Source organism: Sceloporus undulatus, chromosome 2 (assembly GCF_019175285.1).
Source record: "Sceloporus undulatus isolate JIND9_A2432 ecotype Alabama chromosome 2, SceUnd_v1.1, whole genome shotgun sequence".
Classification (NCBI taxonomy): Eukaryota; Metazoa; Chordata; class Lepidosauria; order Squamata; family Phrynosomatidae; genus Sceloporus; species Sceloporus undulatus.
In genome coordinates, this window is record NC_056523.1 from 63,673,615 (window position 1) to 63,696,066 (window position 22,452).

At 39.7% G+C, this 22,452-nt stretch overlaps 1 protein-coding gene across 1 annotated transcript in view; it reads left to right on the forward strand.

Annotated features, from left to right (window-relative positions):
• NUP210 (nucleoporin 210) overlaps positions 1 to 22,452 on the forward strand; it is a 126,027-nt gene that overhangs the window by 20,557 nt on the left and 83,018 nt on the right. The window contains 6 exon segments of the mRNA XM_042451951.1: positions 3,372 to 3,468; positions 6,878 to 7,028; positions 14,127 to 14,259; positions 16,632 to 16,790; positions 18,968 to 19,036; positions 21,214 to 21,320. Coding sequence (XP_042307885.1) covers positions 3,372 to 3,468; positions 6,878 to 7,028; positions 14,127 to 14,259; positions 16,632 to 16,790; positions 18,968 to 19,036; positions 21,214 to 21,320 — 716 coding nt within the window.

Consider the following 22,452-nt stretch of genomic DNA (forward strand, 5'->3'; position numbering starts at 1 on the left):
CAAACAAAAGTAACAGGGAAGCTACTCCATTATTCCTTTTTTAAAAGTTAATTACTGGTAATTAATTAATTAATATCATAACAAATTAATATTAATCAAATTAATATTACTGGGATATCAACTGTGTCAAGACTGACTTTACTAATAGCTCGTTCTGATTAGGTAGGGTTCTGTCCTGGGCCCAGTGCTATTCAACATCTTTATTAATGATTTTGATGACAGTATTGGGGGCATATTTATCAAATTTGCAGATGACACCAAATTAGGAGGACTAGCTAATACCCCAGAGGACAGGATCAAAATTCAAAATGACTTGAATAGACTAGGAAGCTGGGCCAAAGCTAACAAAATGAAATTCAACATGGAGAAATGTAAGGTACTGCACTTAGGGCAGAAAAATGAAATGCACAGATATAGGATGGGGGACACCTGGTTGAATGAAACTATGTGTGAAAGGGATCTAGAAGTCCAAGTAGACCACAAGTTGAACATGAGTCAACAGTGTGATGAGGCAGCTAACAAGGCCAATGCAATTTTAGGCTGCATCAATAAAAGTATAGCGCCTAGATCAAGGGAAGTAATAGTGCCACTCTATTCTGCTTTGGTCAGGCCCCACCAGAATATTGTGTCCAGTTCTGGGCATCACAATTCAAAAAGGATGTTGAGAAACTGAAGCGTGTCCAAAGGAGGGCGACTAAAATGGTGAAGAGTCTGGAAACCATGCCCTATGATGAACAACTGAGGGAGCTGGGGATGTTTAGCCTGGAGAAGAGAAGGTTAAGAGGTTATGATAGCCCTGTTTAAATATTTGAAGGGATGTCATACTGAGAAGGGAGAAAGCTTGTTTTCTGCTGCTCCAGAGACTAGGGGGTTGAACTGGATGATCCTTGTGGTCTCTTCCAACTCTACGATTCTATGATTCTGTGACCAAGGAGGTTAGTGTAATAGAATTTAATTAATGCTTATGTGATAGTGACTCTTATGATTTTAGAGACAAAGCCCAGACTTATTGGGTAATTTCGAACAAAAACCCACCAAACTCAAAAAAGGTCACTTGTTACCCCACAAACTCACTTGTAGTGGGGTAATTTGTACAATAAGTTTCTCAAGAGAGTTCAGATGTTACAAGTGTGGGACACTGGGCAAGTATCCTTTTTCTTGAAGTATCTGATTTGTTTTCCATAAGTAGCTGGGAAACAAAGTAACTACTTGCAAATAGTTGTAAGTAGCTAGGGAAATGGGAACATTCTGAAGTACTTACCTTCTTACTAACTGCATACTTATCAAAACTTGGAATAGAATTTGGTTTCTAAAAGCCAGATATCTGATGTAGAACATTTGCATATTAGGTTTCATTGATTCATGGAATGCCTCACAGTCTGTAAGGCTCTGCAAGCAGTGCTGAACAAAAAGGAGCTGTACTTTTAAAAAATCATACACTTAATATTTCAGTTCTTACAATTGATAGGTGTACTGATGGCATCAGGCCGCATCCATGCCACTGTTAATTTCCCACAGTTGCTATTTCAGTTCTGTCAGGTTTAATTTAAACCATGCTTCATGACAAATATAACCAATATGTATATGACTGAACTTCACAGGTATTAACAGTGATTCCCAAAGTGGGTGGTACATCTCCCCCCCTTGGCGGGGGGAGTGGAAAGATTGGGGGGGGGGAAGGGGAAAAGGGGGAGGGAAGGGGGAGGGGGGGGGGGAGGGGGGGGGGGGGGGGGGGGGGGGGCTTCAATTAAAGTACTGATGTGCATAAAAGACAAGAGGAACCAACAGCCTTTAGAGCTGTGGTGGAGATGAGGGTTGCATTAAACTTCTTTTCAGGGTCCCTTAAAACTACCATGAAGCCTCACTTCCTCTGGTGATGACTTCTGCTCTTCACCTGCCTGCACAAGCTCATTGTTTTAACCACTTTTTTACTAGTAGTGGCAAGAAACTCCTATGAGGCTTGGGTGCAGGACATCATTTTTGTGTCTTGGAGTGGCACCATTTTAGGACAGACAGAGTGAAGCAAGGAGTTAGAGCATTTTGGAAGAAGTGGCAGCAAAAAAGAGCTTTAAAGTTTGAGTCCCTGCTTAAGTTTTCTGCACTCCAGCCTGCTTCTGCTTTTTTTATTGGACAAGCTGAGAGAAGAGGCAGCATAAAAAGTAATGTCTATGTGGAGAGTGAACACTTGAAGCTGTGTGGGGGAGACATGTCTTTGGGGAGGAAGAGGAAGCAGTTTCTGGGGTTGATTCTTGGAAAGAGTCCTTTGCCTTGGAACAGGTCCTGTAGATAAAAGATCTCCCTTTCCCTTTCCGCAGCAATTTCTAGTCCAGAGGATGTGGTCTCTGTAAACCCACTATACACACACTGGCTGCAGCTCTCTTCACCCCAGCTAAGAGTGATTAAGAATCCATAATTGCTAGAAGAAGTTTCTCCCTTTGCACCTGGTCACCTTGGGAGCAGCAAAGGGAGATATTTTATCTCAGCTGGTTGAGCAATGATGAAGAAGCTACTTGGCCACACTGGCCTTTGCTACAGGGTTGGAATTGGCAAGATGCTTCTTGGTCACAGCTTCTTGGTTGCTGCTCTGGGGGGTGACCAGGTACAAAGGGAGAAATTATCAAGCCGCTAGTGAAAAGCTTCTCACCTGCGCATACCTTTACCAAAAGACTGGCATGGGTGAGAAACTTCTTGGTCAGTGCTCAGCCAGTTGCTTGGTTGCTGCCCCCAAGGTGATGGGGTGCAAAGGGAGCAGTGACCAAGACCAGTTGTTTTGATGTGAAGTCGAAGGCTTTCATGGCCAGCATCCATAGTTTTTTGTGGGTTTTTCGGGCTATGTGGCCATATTCTATAAGAGTTTATTCCTGACATTTCACCAGCATCTGTGGTTGGCATCTTCAGAGAATGCTGAAGATGCCTGCCACAAGACGTTGGCAAAATGTCAGGAATAAACTCTTCTAGAACATAGCCCAAAAAACTCACAAAAAACTACAGTTGTTTTGAATTTGCAGTAGAACAGTAGGCCTAATATCAACAAATGGGCTTTGGGGGCTCTAAGGTTGTCATCCAAGAGGAAAGGGGGAGGTGGTCTGAAAAGTTTTGGAGACCACTTCCATAGCCTATTAAATGGAAATTGCTACATTCCATTAGGTAAGGAGTTAGCAGTGCTCTGACTGGATCAAAGTAATTTCAACTCAGTACTTCTGCTGTAGGTTAAATTCATTCTTCTTGTTTTATAAAAGAGTGATTCAGTTTCATTCTGCTTGTGATTCTCAAGCATTTGTGATGTGACACATGGAATATTTCTGAGGTATGAGAAGTACATACTGCAATTCTGACAATTGTTGGTACTCTGTTTCTTGAATTATTTAAAGGAAATACTTTTAGCACTTTGGCGGGGCTTGCTTTTGAGTGGATGGTCATGAAAGGTCCAGAAATGAATGGATTTTCAGATTCTCACAATGCACTCAGGTAAGCATGATTTATGTTATTTATTCATTTTATGCAGTAGCCTGGTTGCATAGTTAAAAACCTCACCCTATTGTCCTTTCCACCACCTCTTTTTCTCTGGTTTTTCCCCTTCCCCTTCCATGTAGCCATAATTAACTGATCCTCTCATAGGCTTCCACAACTGGTTGGTGGGCTGACTTTGGCTAATAGGTTGTGCTGATTGAACTACCAAAAAATAGCCCTTTGTCTTGCTAATCTGATGTTAAAATTGGGAATGTGTAAAGCAGTGAATATGAGTTAATTAACTTAGATTTATAAGAGTTGCATTTTCCATTTTGTACTCTCAGCACAGTCATATTCATTAAAAATTGCCCACAATTAATGTAGAATCAGCTCAATAAATACATAGTCCATGGGTTTAATCCACAACATAGCAATAAACTAAAAAATATTTCTTCTACATATTGTTAGCTAATTCAAGGTATAATTATGGGGTCTAGAAATAGTTTGTAGCCTGATAGTTCTTTTTGAGGAATTTGAAATATGTATGTAGATGAAGATATAATTATAATTTTATTGCATAATGCAGCTTGCATAATTCCAGTAGCTTCATTGAGAATTCAGAATGTTCTTTTGTCTGTGTTTACATCATTTTAATATTGCAAAATACATGAAAGAAGTATATTAATAAATTAACTTCATTAATTTCGCCCAACATTTTCCTTCTAAATTCAACTTGCACTTAAACTCTGGGAAAAGTAAAGAATTTATTTTTGCCATAGCTTCAGAGACATTATTTATTTATTTACAGGGTTTGTATGCAACTCAGTAATGCATGTTCTCTGGACATTTCTGATAGAAATTAAAATAAATAAATGAAAACCAAAATCATAAAGCTATAAAACATGATGCAAAGGAGTAGAATATCTTTTCTTCCATTTTTATCTACTGCTGTTTCTATAAATTCAGTCAGGCATATCTTACCAATGAAAGGGGAAATAATTATCGTCAGTATTTTCCCCCCTGTTCTGCAGAACATACATTACAAAATTCTTCTTTCCAAATGTCATTGTTCCCTTCCCCAAGGAATTTTGTTTCCTTCCTTCCTTCTCAGCATTCTAGCTTTAAATCTCATGGGCATATTAAGATTTTTTAAAATAACAGATACATTGAAAGTTTATTGGTTTTATTTGTATATATTTTTGAAATACACAGCTAGTTTTAAAATGTATGAATTCTGACATAGAAGACCCTCTGGAGAAAAGAACTCTTACTTGTTTTGAATTTAGCACAAATAATGGTATAAAAGGAGTAGGCTTTCCTGACTGATGGTATGAGATAACAATGAGATGTAAGGAAAGCAACAACCTCTGTAATACATAGGGTGTAAGCCACATTAACTTTTCATGCCTGGCTCTCCTAGTGTATTGCCCCTGCAGTGATGAGTTGGAAAATTTATTCTTTTTTCCCTCTGGTAGGTTATCCAGCTTGACAATTGTCAATGAGAAGAATTGGACAAGAAGTCCAAAAATAGGAAATTGTTTCCTCTAATTGCTTTGAAATGTGGGACTGTACCTGCCATGGGACTCACAGATATGGTTACTGAATAATATTTATAAAACTTGTTAGCAGTGAGAATTGTAAGCCCCAGCTGACCTTTGTAACTCATGTTTTCATCATGGATGAGGTTCAGTTGCATATATTAGCTATGCACAGTTGACAAAAGGAAGAATATATTTCTGCTTTTCTCTCCTGGAAAGAGCCACATTTCACTGCTTTGAGCTAGAATTTTGTGTTCGATTTTCCGTTTTGGTTAAAATTCATCAGTTTTAAATGGTATTCAGAAGCAATGTCTCTTTGAATATTTTTCACATCAGTCTTCTCATGTCTTGCTATACCTCTGTTATTGATACTGACTCTTTGAAAATAGGTCTTCAATTAACTTGAATCTCTTTGTATGTCCCAGTTTGGTTACTCTCCATCATAATAAATGAAAACAATGGGCATTCCATTTGTTTAAATTTAATGGACTCTCTAAACTACTTTTCTGATATATTTGGGGCTTTCTGGCCACATCCAAGAAGTAGAACACTAAATCATTTCTTTTCTTGTATAAACAGGTTTTCTAGATTACAGCCAAGCAGAACATTAAGTATATTGATTATTAGGAAGCAGATATACAGTACATATAAAATCCAATTTAGGGTCACAATTTGGTTTTCAAATGAGGAGGATAACAGTTGAAACTAAGCCCGTTTTATTGCTTACAGTGTGAAGGCTGAACATTTACCCAGACCTCACACACTGAAAAAATAAAGACTTAAATCTATTTACATCTAGGTGTGTTATTTATCTGAAACATTTTTGTCTTGTATTTCCATCAAAACGCAGTCTTCAGGGTTGCTCATGAAGATGTACCTCAGACAGTAAAATAGTAAAAAGAAAAGAACTAAAAAAATACAGATTAAAAGACCAGTAGCTATTTATGGGGTTGTCATAAACCGAGAGGTGATTTGAAGAGAGCTTAGTAAACTGAAGGAAAAACAAACACAAAGATGCCTACACTGAATCATAGAAAAGCTTCAGGGGTATAGATACGTTATCAGCTGGTGCTTATGGAATAGTGAAGTAAGCAGCTAGACAATATGCTTGCAGAACAGGGTGTTCTGCAGTAGGCACATCTTTGTAAACTGGCTGCCAAATTGTAGGTTACCTCATTTTTTAAGGGGGTTATTGGGGTTCTCGAGGACAGCATTGTTCTAATGTATGTTGATAAAACTTTATTTTATACATACTGTTCCTTACATCACCACATTAATTGGTAAGGTGTTGCAGGAATTTTTGCATGGAGAGGGTTAGAAGAACAGCAAATTAAGGTTTGGGAATACTATGGGCTAACATGCACTTTTGAAAGAGGGGAAGTGGAGGAAAGAGAGCAAAGCTAGATAGAAACATTGTAGTTCGTTTGAGAAGCATCCAGGAACCAAGCTTTCTGGGACTTTCTGGAAGTTTTTTTAAAAAGTGGCATTGGGAAATCAACTACCAGTACATTAAAAATAAAGAAATAATTTCATCATTTTCTGAAACAAAGTACTCAGACTTTTCTCAGGGAGTTCTCTGTATAGTGTACTAAAGTAATATAATTTAGGCATTACCAAATTATGGATAACTGTCAAGATCATGGTGGCGGTGTTTCAAGATGTTCTGGACCACAGATTTCAGAACACTGGAAATCTCCTTAAGGGGAATGACATCTTCATCTAGAGGAGGCCTACAATGCTGCCCCACTATTTGCATTTCTTAATCTGCATCTTGTTCATAATATCAAATCTATTTTTTTGGGGTACAACTTGGGCTGACAAGTTAATGTTATATTCCTTATGAATATTTTAAAAACTAATTTCAGGCATGTTATTAATAATTTCTACAGGATCTTGAAGTTCTCAGAATCAACATATACACCACCTTCCTATATATTAGAGATGGAAAAAGTCGCCAAACAAGGAGACATTGTTTTAGTGTCTGGAATGAAAACAGGGAGTTCAAAGCTAAAAGCAAGAATCCAGGAACCTGTTTATAAGGTAAAGTGGACCTTATAAGGCTTCCAGGACTCCCTTCAACATTTGTGACTTTATCTTCCTCCTTCCGCTGATTGCCAGAGTTTGGGGGAACTCCTGTTGAAGCGCACACCTATTTCCCCCCAGAAATGTTTCTAGAGACAATAGTCTTTATTGACTGTTGATTTAATGATTTTTCTCAGTAAAGGTTTTTTCTAAGTAGAACATTAAGAAAAAACTGCATTATATCCCACAGACTAATATGAATAAAGACCCAGTTTGATCTACAGCAAAGTGAACCACATCTATTTCCAGGTTTTCAGTCATTGGGAGGTGGAGATCTCCCTGACACTTTTTCATTGTCAGTGATCTGCATTCTTCTGTAAAGTCTGGGTTTATTGGCATGACTTTATTCTGCAAAAGTCAAGACTTATGTAATGGTTTGTGGAGATAAGGCAATGAAGATTCAAGAATCCTTAATGAAAAGTAATGCACTCACTTTTATTTCTAGGGTTTGCTTCCTTTAGGGTGCATTTTGGAGTTCCTTTGTATCCATATACTATAAAGAAAAGATTAATATAATTTGTTATCAGGTTTATTTTTAGCCATTTCCGGAAGCTCGTTATTTTATATCAGGAAACCTTTTTGTTTCTAAAGGCCACATGTAAAGCTGCAAGCATTTGGGTACTCACTAACAGAGAGGTGCAGGAGAGAGAAATCATTGCACAAACACAGAAACATATAGGGGCTCTGCAGACTGCCACTAAGGGCCAGCGGGAGGCCACACCTTTCCTGGCTGAATCAGGGCCATAGCAATTTCATACTGTGGCCCCTATCCGGCCTTTGGAAGGTGCAAAAAGGAGCTGCAAAAAGCTTAGCGTGGCTATATGGTGCCCCTTCGGGACCGTGTCATCTGTTCGCAGCACCAGAGGGGCGCCATGATGCCACGTACCATCTGGAACAGTGCGCAGCATCATGGTACCCTGGGGGAGGAGTCAGGGTGTGTGTCATCAGGATGCTGTGCCCTGACTGCCTACAGGCTGGCCTTTTGGGCTGGTTTGTATAGGGCCATACTCACTCATTCTCCCTGCTCCCACCAACAATTTCCAGGATGAGAGGTCAGAGTGGTTTAAACCACTCTTCCCTGTCCACTGAGATCTCATTGAACCTCCTCCCCTATCTAGAGGAATGGTGCTAAAAATTACAGTGGGTCCTTGTTATCCACTGGTGTTTGGTTCCAGGATCCCCCATGGATACAAAAATCCATGGGTGCTCAAGTCCCATTAAATACAATGGCATAGCAAAGTGGTGTCCCTTATATAAAATTAAAAAATCAAGGTTTGCTTGTTGGAATTATACTTTTTAAAAAATGTTTTCTAAATGTGGATGCTTAAATCCGTGGATAACTCTTTGATAAGTCTGTCTTTTGAAAGAGGAAATAAAATGAGAAGGGGAGTAAAAAGGATGTGACTTGCTGCTGTTTTCTTCTGCAGAACATTAAGAAATCATACATTTTCTTTCTTCATTGCTTAATACTTCTGTATTTGAGTGTGTGCAAGTACAGTGGTGCCTCGGGTTACGAATTTAATTCGTTCCGCGGCCGCTTTCGTAACCCGAAAAGCCTTCGTAAGCCGAAATGCCATAGGCGCTAATGGGGAAAAAGCCGCGGCTCTGCCGCGGCTCCATTTAAAATAGCGCCGGAGTTTTTTCGTAACCCGAAAAAACTTTCGTAACCCGAAACAATAAATCCCTATGGGATTTTTTCGTATCCCGAAAAATTCGTAACCTGGGTATTTCGTATCCCGAGGTACCACTGTACATATATATATGTACATGCCTATACACATTGTGTTATACACATTTTTCAGTGTCTGCTCTGTATTTTCTTCATGATTTTAAAGAAAACAGCAGCAGTGCATTGCCAATCTGTTCTAGTTATTCTGATTTCTTTTCTCTCTCATTTAAGGAAATATTTTGAAAGTTACAAATTTTCAACCAGTGAGTGTAAAAATTGAGATCATGAGGTAATGTGTTAAGATGTCAAAGGAAAATAAGTGTTACAGGATTCATAAACCTACACAGAGAAAGTAGTGCACAGGTGATGGAATGAAAACAAACCCACTTTCTGCTCTCATTTTCCATTTCACCTGGTGGCCTATTTTAACTCCATTCTCCCATTAGTTGTCCAGAGGATTCTTCTTTGAACTTGGCTTCATGTTTATGATCCACTAAAAATGATCTAGGATCAGAATGAGATTTTGAGAACAAAGAAAGCACTGTATTAATTAATTGTTTCTTCACACTAAATTTACCTCATTCATGGATTGCTTGATTGCACACACTGGTTCAGTGTTTGGAAAATTAGAAAGGCAATCATTTTGATTGGTATGTGGCAATAGAATGTAATTGTACTACCGCTAAATATAGAAAGGGATGCTGTGTGACTGCTATTGGGCTCTCTCAGTCAATATATATGTGTATGCACATATATGTATCTCTGCGTACAGTCAGCCGTTTAGTTTTGCAGGTTTAATATTTGATTATTTGCGAGTTTTGTCCACGGCTCCACCTCCCAGGCTTTTCCCCTTGTGTGAAAGAAGCCTGGAGGGATGGATTAACCAGGAAGGGCATGCAGGGGGAAGTCGGCCAAAGCATGGGAGAAGGCAGGAGGGCTATGTGTGGGTGCTCCCCTCCCCCTATGCTTTAGCTGGCTGAGGGAAGCTGGCCAAAGCACAGGGAAAGGTGGGAGGGGTATATGCATGCATTCCTCTTCCCCCCATATGCGCATACACTTCCCACCTTCCCCCACATATTCATGTTTTTTCCACTTTTGTGGGGGGTCTGCTCCCCTAACCCCTGCAGATATAGTAGACCAACTGTATTTGTTCTTCTGATGGAACTTTTTTGAACGGATCCCTTGGCTGCTCAGGGGGGCTGTGAAATCCTCTGGAACAAGTTGGAAGAGAAGAAGGTGTGATGAGATCTTAACAAATAATAATAATAATAATAATAATAATAATATAAATTTTTTTGTATACCGTTTTTCCCTAGATCAAAATGGTTTACAGACTATAAAACTATTACAAATATCTCATAAAAATAGATAAAAACAATTACACAAATACAATCATTCATAGGGTAAAGCAGAGAATCAATGGCATCAAGAGTGCTCAACTTCATTCCTGGGGGGGGGGGGGGCTTGGCAAAAAAGAAAAGTTTTAAGCCTATTTTTAAATGTTTCTAGGGGGGCCATGAGACGGAGCTCCTCAGGGAGACTGTTCCTTGAGTATATTTATTCTGCATTAGATAGAACAGAAAAAGTGTTTACTGCAGATCACTCCTGTTTCCCTTTCATCCATATTATAGCTTTAGAGCTTTAAGAGAAGATCTTAACATATGGTCAATTTCCTATGGGGCATAGGTTTCCCTTCAGATATGGTGATCTCAGCCTGGGTGTTCCAGGCACTCAGGTCCAAAACAAATAATCCAATTTGAGACTGCTTCAGCTGCCCTGGCTCAATGCTAGGGAATTCTGGGAACTGTATTGTGTCCAGTTCTGGGCACCACAATTTAAAAAGGATATTGAAAAACTGGAATGTGTCCAAAGGAGAGTGACTAAAATGGTTAAGAGCCTGGAAACCATGCCCTATGAGGAATGACTTAGGGAGCTGGGGATGTTTAGCCTGGAGAAGAGAAGGTTAAGAGGTGATAGATAGCCCTGTTTAAATATTAGAAGGGATGCCATATTGAGAAGGGAAGCTAGCTTGTTTTCTGCTGCTCCAGAGACTAGGTCATAGGACCTGGAGCAATGGATGCAAGCTCCAGGAAAAGAGATTCCACCTCAACATTCGGAGGAACTTCCTGACAGTAAGGGCTGTTCGACAGTGGAACAAACTCCCTTGGAGTGTAGTGGAGTCTCCTTCCTTGGAGGTCTTTAAACAGAGGCTGGATGGCCATCTGTCGGGGATGCTTTGATTTGGATTTCCTGCATGGCAGGGGGTTGGACTGGATGGCCCTTGCGGTCTCTTCCAACTCTATTATTCTATGATTCTATGAGACATTTAGCCTTGTCTGTGAGAGCTCTGGTGTCACAATAAACTACAATTGCCAGTTTTCCCTAGCTCTGAGCCAGGGCAGTTGAAATGGTCTCAAACTGGATTATTTCTGCGGTGTGTTTAGGACCTAAAAATTACAGCCACAATTTGGGTTGCACTGTGGAACAACAGATTACATGCACAGATCTTTAGACACTGGTAGAATGTAATATGCTCTGTAGACCCAGTTTATACCCTAGCATCTTTTATAATCGTTTTACAATGCTCTTCAGAGGTAACCCCATAAATGCACTTCAGTACTCTAACTTTTACATCAGCTGGATCTGCACTCCAGAAGTAATCCAATTTGATACCACTTTAACAGCCATGACTGAATGCTATGGAATTCTGGGAACTGTAGTTTGTTGTTCATCTCACAAAACTATAATTCTCTGTAGCGTCAAATTGGATTAGTGTCAAATCAGGGGGAATTCTATCCTTGATTTACAAAGAAAAAGAGAAGGAGCAGGTTCTCACATATGCAATCATTTGAGAATGTATTGTCATAGCCAATCTGAGGGATCATCTTTTGTTCCAGAATAGCCAGCACCACCATCTTGTTTTGTTGCATAAAGATCATTGCTAATGGCTGCTGGTTATTTTCCTAATAAAACTTGGCTTTTATTCCTGTCACATCCTCCATGTCATAAAGCCCAGATGGAAGATTTCCTTGCATAACTGTCATTCACAGAGGAGGAAGCCAGGTGGCTATTTTGATGCTGGAACATCCTGTGTCACCCTTGCTAGCATTTTGAATAACAAGACCCAGATGCAAAGATCTCGTGTCTTTTTTTAAAGGTTCAACTTCAGTGCTGCTCAAATGGGCAAATTAAAAATCATCATACATTAAAAATAATTAATTTACTATTAATTAAGTTTCAAAAATTACTTTTTTAAAAGTAAATTAAAAATGCAGTCTTGCATTTAGCAAGCCTGATTTATTACTTCATATATTCCCCCTTCAATTAATTCTCTAGCACTTTCCTGCACGTGTCTTCCTCATCTTTCCTATATGAACTTATTGGGCAGTGGAAATTTTTTCTTCATAACCATAACCTAGTTTATAGCTCAGAATAAATAGAAAACTATATTTAATTCACCCATATGATAGTGCATAATATTCATGTGGCAATAGAGAACACTATTGCTTAAGTTATCTTACAACATTCAACTTTCTTTGCAAGTTGACATCAGTTTTTTTTCCATGTAGTGTCAAACCTTCTGCTTTCAAGAAAATGTAATTACAGTGGGCCCTCGCCTTATGCGGGGATCCGTTCCGGACCCCTCCGCATAAGGCGAATTCCGCCTATGCTCAAGCCCCATTGTAAACAATGGGGCTCGTGCATGGCTGCGCGGGGGATACAACAGGCGCGCGCGCCCATTGAATTGAATGGGATGCGCCACCCCGTGCGCACCCCGCGGCTTGAGCGCGTATGACGTGGGCACGCTGTATAACTATAGTATTTAACAACACATATCTGGTTCAAAAGTTACAGTCAGTAATTTGGACATGGGAAATTTCAGATGTTCATTTAAAGTATGGCGCTCGATAGACGGGCCCTATGGGGCGCCGTTGTCACATGCGAGGGGCGGCGCTTTCAGCCCCTCGCACGTGACGGCGTCAAAATGGCAGCGCCCTGTACATACTGGCACCGCCATTTTGATGTGATGGATGCCTAGTGTCCACACGTATTGGCGCGGTTGTGGTGCCGCAAGTGCGCCATTGGCACCATGTGGCGTCACAACGGCGCTGCAAAACCCCACTTTTTGCGGGTTCTTTTTGCTGCGCGAGGGAGCTGTGCAGTTTGTCCGCTGCAGCTCCCTCGTGCAGCAAACTAGGGCGGTGGCAGACCGCCCTTTTGGGTGGTCTGTATCCTGCCTATCTTTTGCATTAAGATACCTCTTCAACCTTTTTAAAACAGATTTTAAAGAGATTTGTTTGTTTTAAAAAGGCAGAACCATATATTACGGGAAACACTGTCTGGTGCTCCACTTCAAGCAGATTTCACAGCCCTACTTACCAGACTTTGATTTTGTTAGAAGGACAAATCACTGAAGAACTTAACAGTAGTTTAACAGAGCTTAACTGTAGCTCTGTTTTCTCTTTCTGTAAATTTCAATTACATTTGTTTTTCAGTAGATTACATTATTCTTGGTTATAAGAGAGGCACTCATCTAATTCAGGCCATCAAAAAAAAAAAAAAAAAAAAAGAAAAGAAAAGAAAAGAAAAAGAAAAAGAAAAGAAAAGAAAAAAAGAGGGACTGTCTATAGAGATAGACCGCCCAAAATGGGGATAAATGCATCCTGGATCAAATTGAGACTGAAATTGCATTAGAAGCCAAACAACTGAAATAAGTCTACTCTGGTTTGGACATATGAAAAAAATTGGAAAATACAATAATGTTGGAAAAAACTGAAGGCAGTAGAAAAAGATGAAGACCACATTACAGATGGATTGATTCAAGAAAAGATGCCACAGCCCTAAATTTTGAAGACCTGAGCAGGGTTCACAATAATAGGATTAATTCATAGGGTTTCTCATTGATAAGGCTGCCATTGGTAAAAACTGAATTCATAGCACATAACACCAACAAACCAAAGGACAGTTACGCAGATCCATCATATGCCCAGCCACTTGCCTGATAAAGGATAAAGAATCCAGCGACTGATGATAAAGGAACTTTCAGCAGTCATCCTGATCTTATTAACCCATTATATTTAGTTGTTTAGTTGAATCTCAAAATTACAAGATGTAAAAAGTGGAAAATATCAAATTATAATTAAAAACAATTATATTGTATTTATTGTAATTTTACACTGTTGCTTAGCTATAGAGTAGCCATGACCACATTTTATATGAGAAGGACTTCTATAGTTTCAATTTTCTCTTTTTAAATTGCTTGTATCTGTTCCCTAGATGTTCCCATTTCTCAAACTTTAATAAATTAACTATTTATGAGGAAACTAATTATTTATTTTGAACCACATGCATGTTTTTTATATTTAAAATTTCATTTTAATCAACAGAATGTACCTGCTGCTGAAGTCAGATTGTTTATTTTGGAAAACATCATTCTAAATCCAGCTTATGATATCTACCTGTTGGTAGGAATGTCTGTACAATATAAAGTTGAGAAAATAAGACGAGGGAAGATTACAGGTTTGTCTTCTTTCCATCATTTATATTATGTATATTCATAGACCCATGTACTGATTTAACCATATTTAACTCAATAATATTTCAATAGAGTCTGTGAGGTGCTCGCTGACTAAACTTTTGATGTTTCATTTGCTACTCAGTCTGGCAGACATATCCTTGAAACTGCTGTAAATGGAAATAAGGTTTCAGTTAGATGGCATCAGAATGATGAACATGAAACAGTTACTAAAAGGAACAACATTTGTTTGTGTGTCAATGCAAAATAAGTGCCTCAGGCCCCATTCCCACTCACCCATTTGCCCTGGATGGAACTGGGCAGATCCTGGTCCCCCAGATCGAATCTCCCCGGAAAGAAGTACCCACTACCCTTTACCTCCATCAGGGCAATTTGCCCCTCTGAAGTTCACATTTGCGGTACCGCTTTAAAATGAAGCCTCCTTTGCTGTCAATCAAATTCACTTCCTCTTTTGTCAGAGGTGACGTCTCCTACAACCATTGGCCAACAGAATGGGAGCTTTTCCCCCTCCTTTTTTGAAAAGGCTGCTTGGTTGCTCAGGCCACAAGCCTCCTCTCGCTCTCTGCCCTGGTCCTCTCCTTCCCTTCCTTCTCTCTTTTCCCTCTGTTTTGCCCTCCTCCTTTCCTCTCTTTCTCACTGCTTATCCCTCCTTCTCTCTCCCTCTTTCTGTATTCTCCTTCCCTCTCTCTTTCCCTCCTTTCCTCTTCTCTCTACTGTCCCACCTTCCCTCCCTTTTTCCCTCTCCCATTTGCGTCATCTGCTTTCTCTCTGTCTGTTTCCCAGAATGCAATCCCTCCTTCTCTCCTATTCGCATCCTCTGCTTTCCCTTCCACAAATGCAGCACAAAGTATTCGCACTGTATCCATATATGTATCCACATTCACATTCTATCCATATATGTATTCATAATTTGCATAATCTGTCAAAAATAGAATCAGAAAAAAAGGGGGAAAGCCGCTTGCAAAGCGACCTGCGAGAGGGGAGGCATGATCCTCCCACTGCCCGCCTCTGACCTAAATCCCTCCCTGAACTTGACCCAATCATGACTGGGACTGAGTTCTCATTTGCCTGCAGCAGGGAAGAGCTGGTTTTTTTCCAAAAAGAAACAGGAAATAGCCCGCTTTCAAAAAAACCACGCTAACGGGGATTTGCCCTGGATCTGGTGTGCAAACCCCTGATGTTAGTGTAAAAATCAGCGCAAGTGAGAAGTTCCAACTTTTAAACCAGTTTAGGAACCGGGGTAAAAGGTAGTCTGAATGGGCCCTCTGTAGCAATATATATATATATTAATATATTTTAATCTATTTTAATAACTTTAATTATCCAATAGGATAGCTGGTGGCTATTTCTCTCAATGCCTAATATGCTGTTGGTTAGTCCCAAGAAATGCAGACCCATTCTAGCAATTGCTGGATTGATTGGTAATTGGTAGTAAGTAAATCCCATTGATTTAATGAGTCTACTCTAGTCAGGACTAATAACAGCATTTAGGCATCTGGGTGTGTCTTAAGCTGTATCAGCAGTGCAGAAATAAACCAGTTTGGCACCACTTTAAATGCCATGGCTCAATGCTATGGATTTGCATAGTTTTGTGAGACATTTAACCTTCTCTTTCAGAAAGCTCTGGTGCCACAACAAACTACAATCCTCAGAATTTAATAGCATTGAGCCATGGCAGTTAAAGTGGTGTTAAACTGGTTTATTTCTGCAGTGCAGCTGCAGCCTTGATGTATTAAGGGAGACTTTTAAGATTTCCTTTCTGTCTTGGTCCAAAACTACAATTTAAAATATCATTTTAAATCCTAGCTACCTCTCCACTGCACTGTTGTCCTAAAAATAACATTTCCAAGCTGTGATAAGGAGTTAGTATTAGTAACCTACAGAGGCTGTTACATTTGCCATCCAAAAGCTTAGAGAGGAAAATATCCAAATGTATCAAAGAATAAAGTTTTCAATATTTGAAAATAGGTAAGATGTCTCCTTGTTAAGAATCAGAACATGGCATATTGACTCTGATGCTGAGAAATTGAATGTGAATCTATTTATTCCCAACTCATCATATCCAAAAGCCTATTGCTTTATCAGTAAAAAAAAATTGATTGCACTTATGAAAAATACACATTACTATAATTCAAGATTGTTCTGCTATCAGTGTCTCATAAACATTGTTTGAATTTAGCACTTGCAGTTTCTCCTAAGAACTAAATTAAGAAAAGTGACATTATATAATGTGATACAAATGTTTTATTTTTTGTTAATCACATATTTATTGATGACTCATTTTTTTGTATTGATAGGTTCCAAATACTGACACCGTTCTGCTTTCATTGCTTCTGTCTTTTTGTTTTTTGTACAGAGCTTCTGATGCCTTCTGATCACTATGAACTACAGCTTCAAAACAACACATTCAGTCCTGGTGGAGAACCAGCCTGGCCTGTTGCCAGGCTGGATCAGGCAACATCCACAGTTACTGCACTACAACAGGGACAATCTAACATTGTACTTTCCCACAAAAATATCCTTTCCACATAGTGTTTCTCAGATCAGCTGAATTTCTGCCCTTAGCCTTGATAAAGTGTAGAGTTCTGACTCACACAGCAGCCATCAAACTAGCCACCATGTTTCCACAAGCCTCTAGCAAGTGTCAAAAGCAATAGTTCCAATCTGCAGACCTACCCTGCTTTAAATTGCCAAGAGCATTATGGATGCTACTGTAACATCCTTCATTGTGCTTTCTTTTATCCTTTCTGCATGAGAAAGGATGTGTCAGAGAGCTGGTGAGCAACCAGGCTGTAGCAGGTTATATAGTACCTGCTGGGGTTTAGTTTCAAGACTGCCCATGGACACCAGAATCCATGGATGTTCAAATCCCATTAAATACAATGGCATAGTGTCCCTTATATAAAATGGCAAAAAACAAGCTTTGCTTTTTTGAATTTTTTAATGTTTTTAAACCATTGATGATGGTTGAATGTGTGGATAAAAAAATCAGTAGATATAGAGAGCCAACTGTAGTGTCATTGATAGGATGGAAAGGGAGATTCAGCAATTATTATATATGCTACAGTGGAGAACTCTAAAGAGAGGCTTTTATATCTAAACCATCATGTTATTTTTACACTGCTTGAGTAAAGCTATATAGCATATTGAAACACATAATTCTACATTGTTGTGAGTCAGTGCAGTCCCACCATGCCCTCTAGTGTTTTTCAGCCTAACTGGTTACTGTTAATTGTACACCCACAGATTAATTAATTTTTCATTTGCATGTTCCAGTTATAAATGTTATTAGACATAATAGAATTGTTCACTATATGAAGAAACCATGGCAAACCTCAATCTTGCAAAGTCACAACTATCCAGTTATGAAGAGCTCAGAAGCAGATACTTCCCTTTTTAAACAAACAATACAGTGCACCCTTACACAGGGGATCCGTTCCAGATACACACACCCATATAAGACAAATAGCACGTATGCTAAAGCCCCATTGGATATAATGGGGCTTGTGCATGATGTGCGGTGCGCGCACCAAGGATACACACACCATCCATTCTCCTGTTCCGTGGCTTTCAGCATAAGCTGAAAGCTGCGTTAAAGGCACCCACGTATGACGCAGGTGCACTGAAGTTGCCTGTTGTGTCCATACTTAGGGAAACTGTGGTTTCTTCAAACCATGGGTCAGCTATGATGCTTCTATAAACTTTGTGAAAATAGACCCTGCTATGATCCCTTGCCGTTGGGTGTGATAACTAAGTTATCTAGGTAGAGCACAGATGCCTGTCTCTGATTAAACTATAGTTCATCAGAAAAGATCAGGATGAAGGAAAGTTTATTAAAAGTGTTATCCCCTCAAACAGTTAATTTCTAGTACTTTTATTTGAGGGCTTGTCCACACAGAGTGAAAGAAACTGCCCCACTCTGTTTCAGATCCCTCTTGGCCAGGCAAGGCATGTGGCTAAAATGGTCCCAGGCTATGCTCCAAGACTTAATACCAGAGCCAAAAAAAAAAAAAAAAACATTGATTGCTCCAATTTAAGCAAAAAAGAGGAAAATATCATGTGATGTGGACCTGGAGGGAGGCATGTGAAACAAAATGATGATAAACACATCAGATTACCAATTATGGATTTAACAAAAACAATAGTTAACTGATACTTAAACAGGGGGCCATGGGGGAGAAGAAAAACTTGTTGTTCCAGGATGGCTTTAAGGCTGCCTTCCATGGCTCTCCATGGTGGCAAGCTTCTGCACCAATTTGCAAGCTGCAGGGGGTGATGAAGATAAAGGGGGCTGCATGATCATGCTGTGCCAATGTGTCATTGGGCACACTGGTGTGCTGTATGGGCAATAAATTGTCCATACAGTCCAGTATACATTTACATGGGGCAACCAATGGGCTGGATGAGGAAAGCAATTGGCTGCTACTAACAGAGCATCCATGCATTCGTGCATGCAGAATAGAAAAAATAATAATGGTACAGCTTGTAACTGATTAAGTATGGCTGAGCCATCCTTACTCTGAGAGGGAGCAGACTGCACATCACTTGTTAGTCTATTGTGGGAGCCAGTGCTGCAGTCAGTGCATTCTCCCCACAAATCAGCAAACCCTGAGGGAGAGACATCTTTCTCCTGTGCCTGCTTTGACCTCAATGTTTCTTTATAAAACTCCCTTTTCCTTGACTAATTGTTAAGCATTTCAATGCAAGGTGCTTCCAAATTACCAAATGGCACCATTTATGTTGTGCACCCCGGATATTTAGGTTGGTATTGGTTGTTTGTTTATTGTTATTCTGAACAAGTTTTCTTTGAAAACGATAAAGTAAATATCGTTAGCCATCACACTTTGGTATTAATTTATATCCAGTGTTACTAAAGTATTGTGTCATTATAATTATATTATTAGATCCAGAATTTATAGTACTGTATCCAAAGTTACATGTTGAATTATTATTTATTTATTAAAATATTCATACCCCGCCCTATATCAAATAGTCTTAGGGCAGTTTACAAATTGCATTGAAACAAATAGTTTAAAAAGTGTAAAATAATTTAAATAAGCTAAAAACCTTTTAAACATTATGAATGAGTTAAGAAACAGATTTTAAAAATATGCACAACAGTTTTGGCTGAATTAACGAGGCCCAAAGACCTTGATGAATAGGCGTGTTTTAACTTAGTGCATAAGAGAGTGGTGGTGATGATAAGATTTCCAGGAAGAGGACATTCTATAGTGCCATGGCTTAGAAGACCCCTGACTATGTCCCAATAAAGTGTATTGGTCTCATTAGTGGAACATAAATGTGGGCACACCCAGCAGACATTAATCCTCAAGCAGGCAAGAGTGTGTTGACATTCATTTATCATAATTCATACCATTAGGAGTTGATAATTATTGGATAGCAACCATTACAGTACATTCCATTCATTCAAATTCTCAAGTACCTAGTATCTAATGTGCAGAAAGCAAATTTTCAGTATTATCAGATCAGTTCATGAGCTATCTGATAAATATTGACATGAGCTGTCTCCCTTTCTTAATTCTTTCCTTTCCCGTGTCTCCAAGTGTCCTCCCCAACTGTCTTATACTTGGACATAATTTTTATGGCTCATTAGTAATTTCCCATGTGTTCTTGTCTTTTGATATGCTGAAGATCAGATTGATGTCATTTTAACTTATAATTCTCTTTGGTTAATCTTCTTTCTCTGGCTGCCTGAAATTGTATTCATTGGGTGTAGCTACACTGCACAGTTACAGTAATTTGATACCACTTCCACTGTTGTGGCTCCATCTCATGGAACCGTGGGGTTTGTAGTTTGATTGAAATCCATAGAGCAATTCACTACCTTCTCCCACATGAACCTGTCCATGTATGAACCTATAAGAAGTGCCAGTAATGGAGAGCACTGGGCCCTTATTCTTCTTTTAGGGCACCAGTTTTGGAATACTTTCTCTAGGAAGTTTCCTCTGATATTTTGATACTAAGAGTGTGTCTATACTACACAGCTGTAGTAGTTGGATAGCTGTTTAATTATGATGGATACAGACTTTACAATCTTGTGATCTGTAGTTTGGTTAGGTACTTTGAATTCACTGCTAGAAAGTGCTAGAGGAGGGCAGCAAAAGAGAGAGAGAGAGAGAGAGGAGAGTTTGATATTGGGAGAAGGTAGATACACTACTCAGTGAAAACCTATTATTTGTGCAGATCTTTTAGATATTTTTAGACTTCTAGATCTTTGACTTCTTAACTCTAAGATATTATGTCCTCTGCTTTTAGTGCATTGATATTTATTAAAAGATATTGTTTAAATCAGGGGTAGGCAACCTTTTTGAGCGGAGGGCGGGTTGCTGTCCCTCAGACAACTGGGGGGGCGAAGCCAAAAAATAAAAATTAAATATTTTTTTTAAAAAATTAAATATATAAATAAACCAGGACAAATGTAGGACAAAATTTTTCAAATGGAAGGACACTTTTTTAAAAAAAATGGAGGACACGTGAAAAAATTTGTGATTTTTAAAAATGTCAATATAAAGGCATGTTTTCTGAGGCTTCTATAGACAATTGCCCCCCAAAGGCCCCGGTGGCAATTGGCGGCAGGACCAGGCTGGGGCCGGTTCCCAAGGCCTGGCCGGGCCGCATCCGGCCCATGGGCCGAAGGTTGCCACCTTGGTTTAAATGTTTATTGTGTTCCTCCTAAATGCCTCTTTTGTGCTGATAAATATGATAATAAACATTAAAACAAAACAAAGATAAAGCGCTTTATTTAACTCTCGGAATTTGATGACTGCTAAGCTGATAACAGGAAGCTGCTTTTAACCCCCAAAGCTGTATTTTTTTAGAAGACAATTTTTATAGAATAACTGTTAATATATTCTGATCTTACTCTGTTTTGATAAAATATGTACTATGTGGGAATATGATTTCAATATGCTTTGCAGGATTTTTAATTTGTCCAGGGGACAGTTGGGTCTTGGAAACAGAAAGGCTTATGAAATCACTATCGAAGTATCGATAAATCAAGCATAAGGTGTATTTATCGATGTAAGTAAAAAAGGGTATAGAGTCTCTTAAATATGTTTTTTCAATGTCTAGTGAAAACATCAGAAACTTAATTTAAACCAGTAGAAAAATCACATTCCAAATTAAGAATTAAAAACAAGAAACTCAAAAGAACAAACACAGAGAGAGAAGTAGAGAAGCAACCTCAAGTTGAGGTAGTAAATTGAAATCTCAATCTCTTTCCCTCTGGTGTAGTTCTTTTAAGGTTGCTTGGTTATTACCTTCTTAATTTATCTTGTCTTTAACAAGAGGTGACATCTTAAATTCAAGCAGTGACATTATCATAGTTTTTTGGGGTTTTTCGGGCTATGTGGCCATGTTCTAGAAGGTTTCTTCCTGACATTTCACCAGCATCTGTGGCTGGCGTGTTCAGAGAATGCTTGCCTGGAAAGGACTGTGGTATATATATTGTGTGACCTGGAAAGGCAGGATTGATTTGCATGTGTATTGTTCGTTTGCTAAGGCAGGCCTCAGGGTGGGAGGGTCTGCAAAGGAGGATTAGTGTCTGCTTGATTAGTGTCATTGTCTGCTGGGAAACCCCTGACCCGTGAGACATTATACATTGTATCAGACTCCTGCAAAAGCTACAGACAGCTGTAGCGAAGTGGGGATGGCTGATGGGAGAGTTCGGAGGGACGATATGGGTCAGGTGGAAGGAATGAAGGAGCAGAGCCTGGGGGAGGGGCTCGAGGCGGAGGAAGGGAGGACCCAGGGGGTATAAGAGGCAAGGGAGAGAGGAGCGCGGGGAGAGGAGTAGGATGCGGAAGAGGGGGACGCGGAGAGGCAGCTGGACTAGAGAAAGGCCAGGTCACTCGGAACCCCCGGAGACAGGGTCGGCCAGTATCCCTGCAAGGGCGACACGGGACGCTGAGAGTGGGACCTCACCTGGAGGTACGGTTGCATGGCCCTAAGGAAGAGGGGGACTTCAGATATCCCAAGGAGGGAGAGTGGAGAGAGAAGGAAGGGGGCAGCCTGGAACAGGAGTGGTGGGACGCCAAAGGAGGGTGCTGTTAGCAGACCCTGGCCCCTACTGCCTGGGAGAAGTCAGAGCGGGAGCCCCTGGAGAAGCACAGAGGAGGCCGAAGCGGGAGAAAGGGCAAGGACGCCGAGGAAACCTA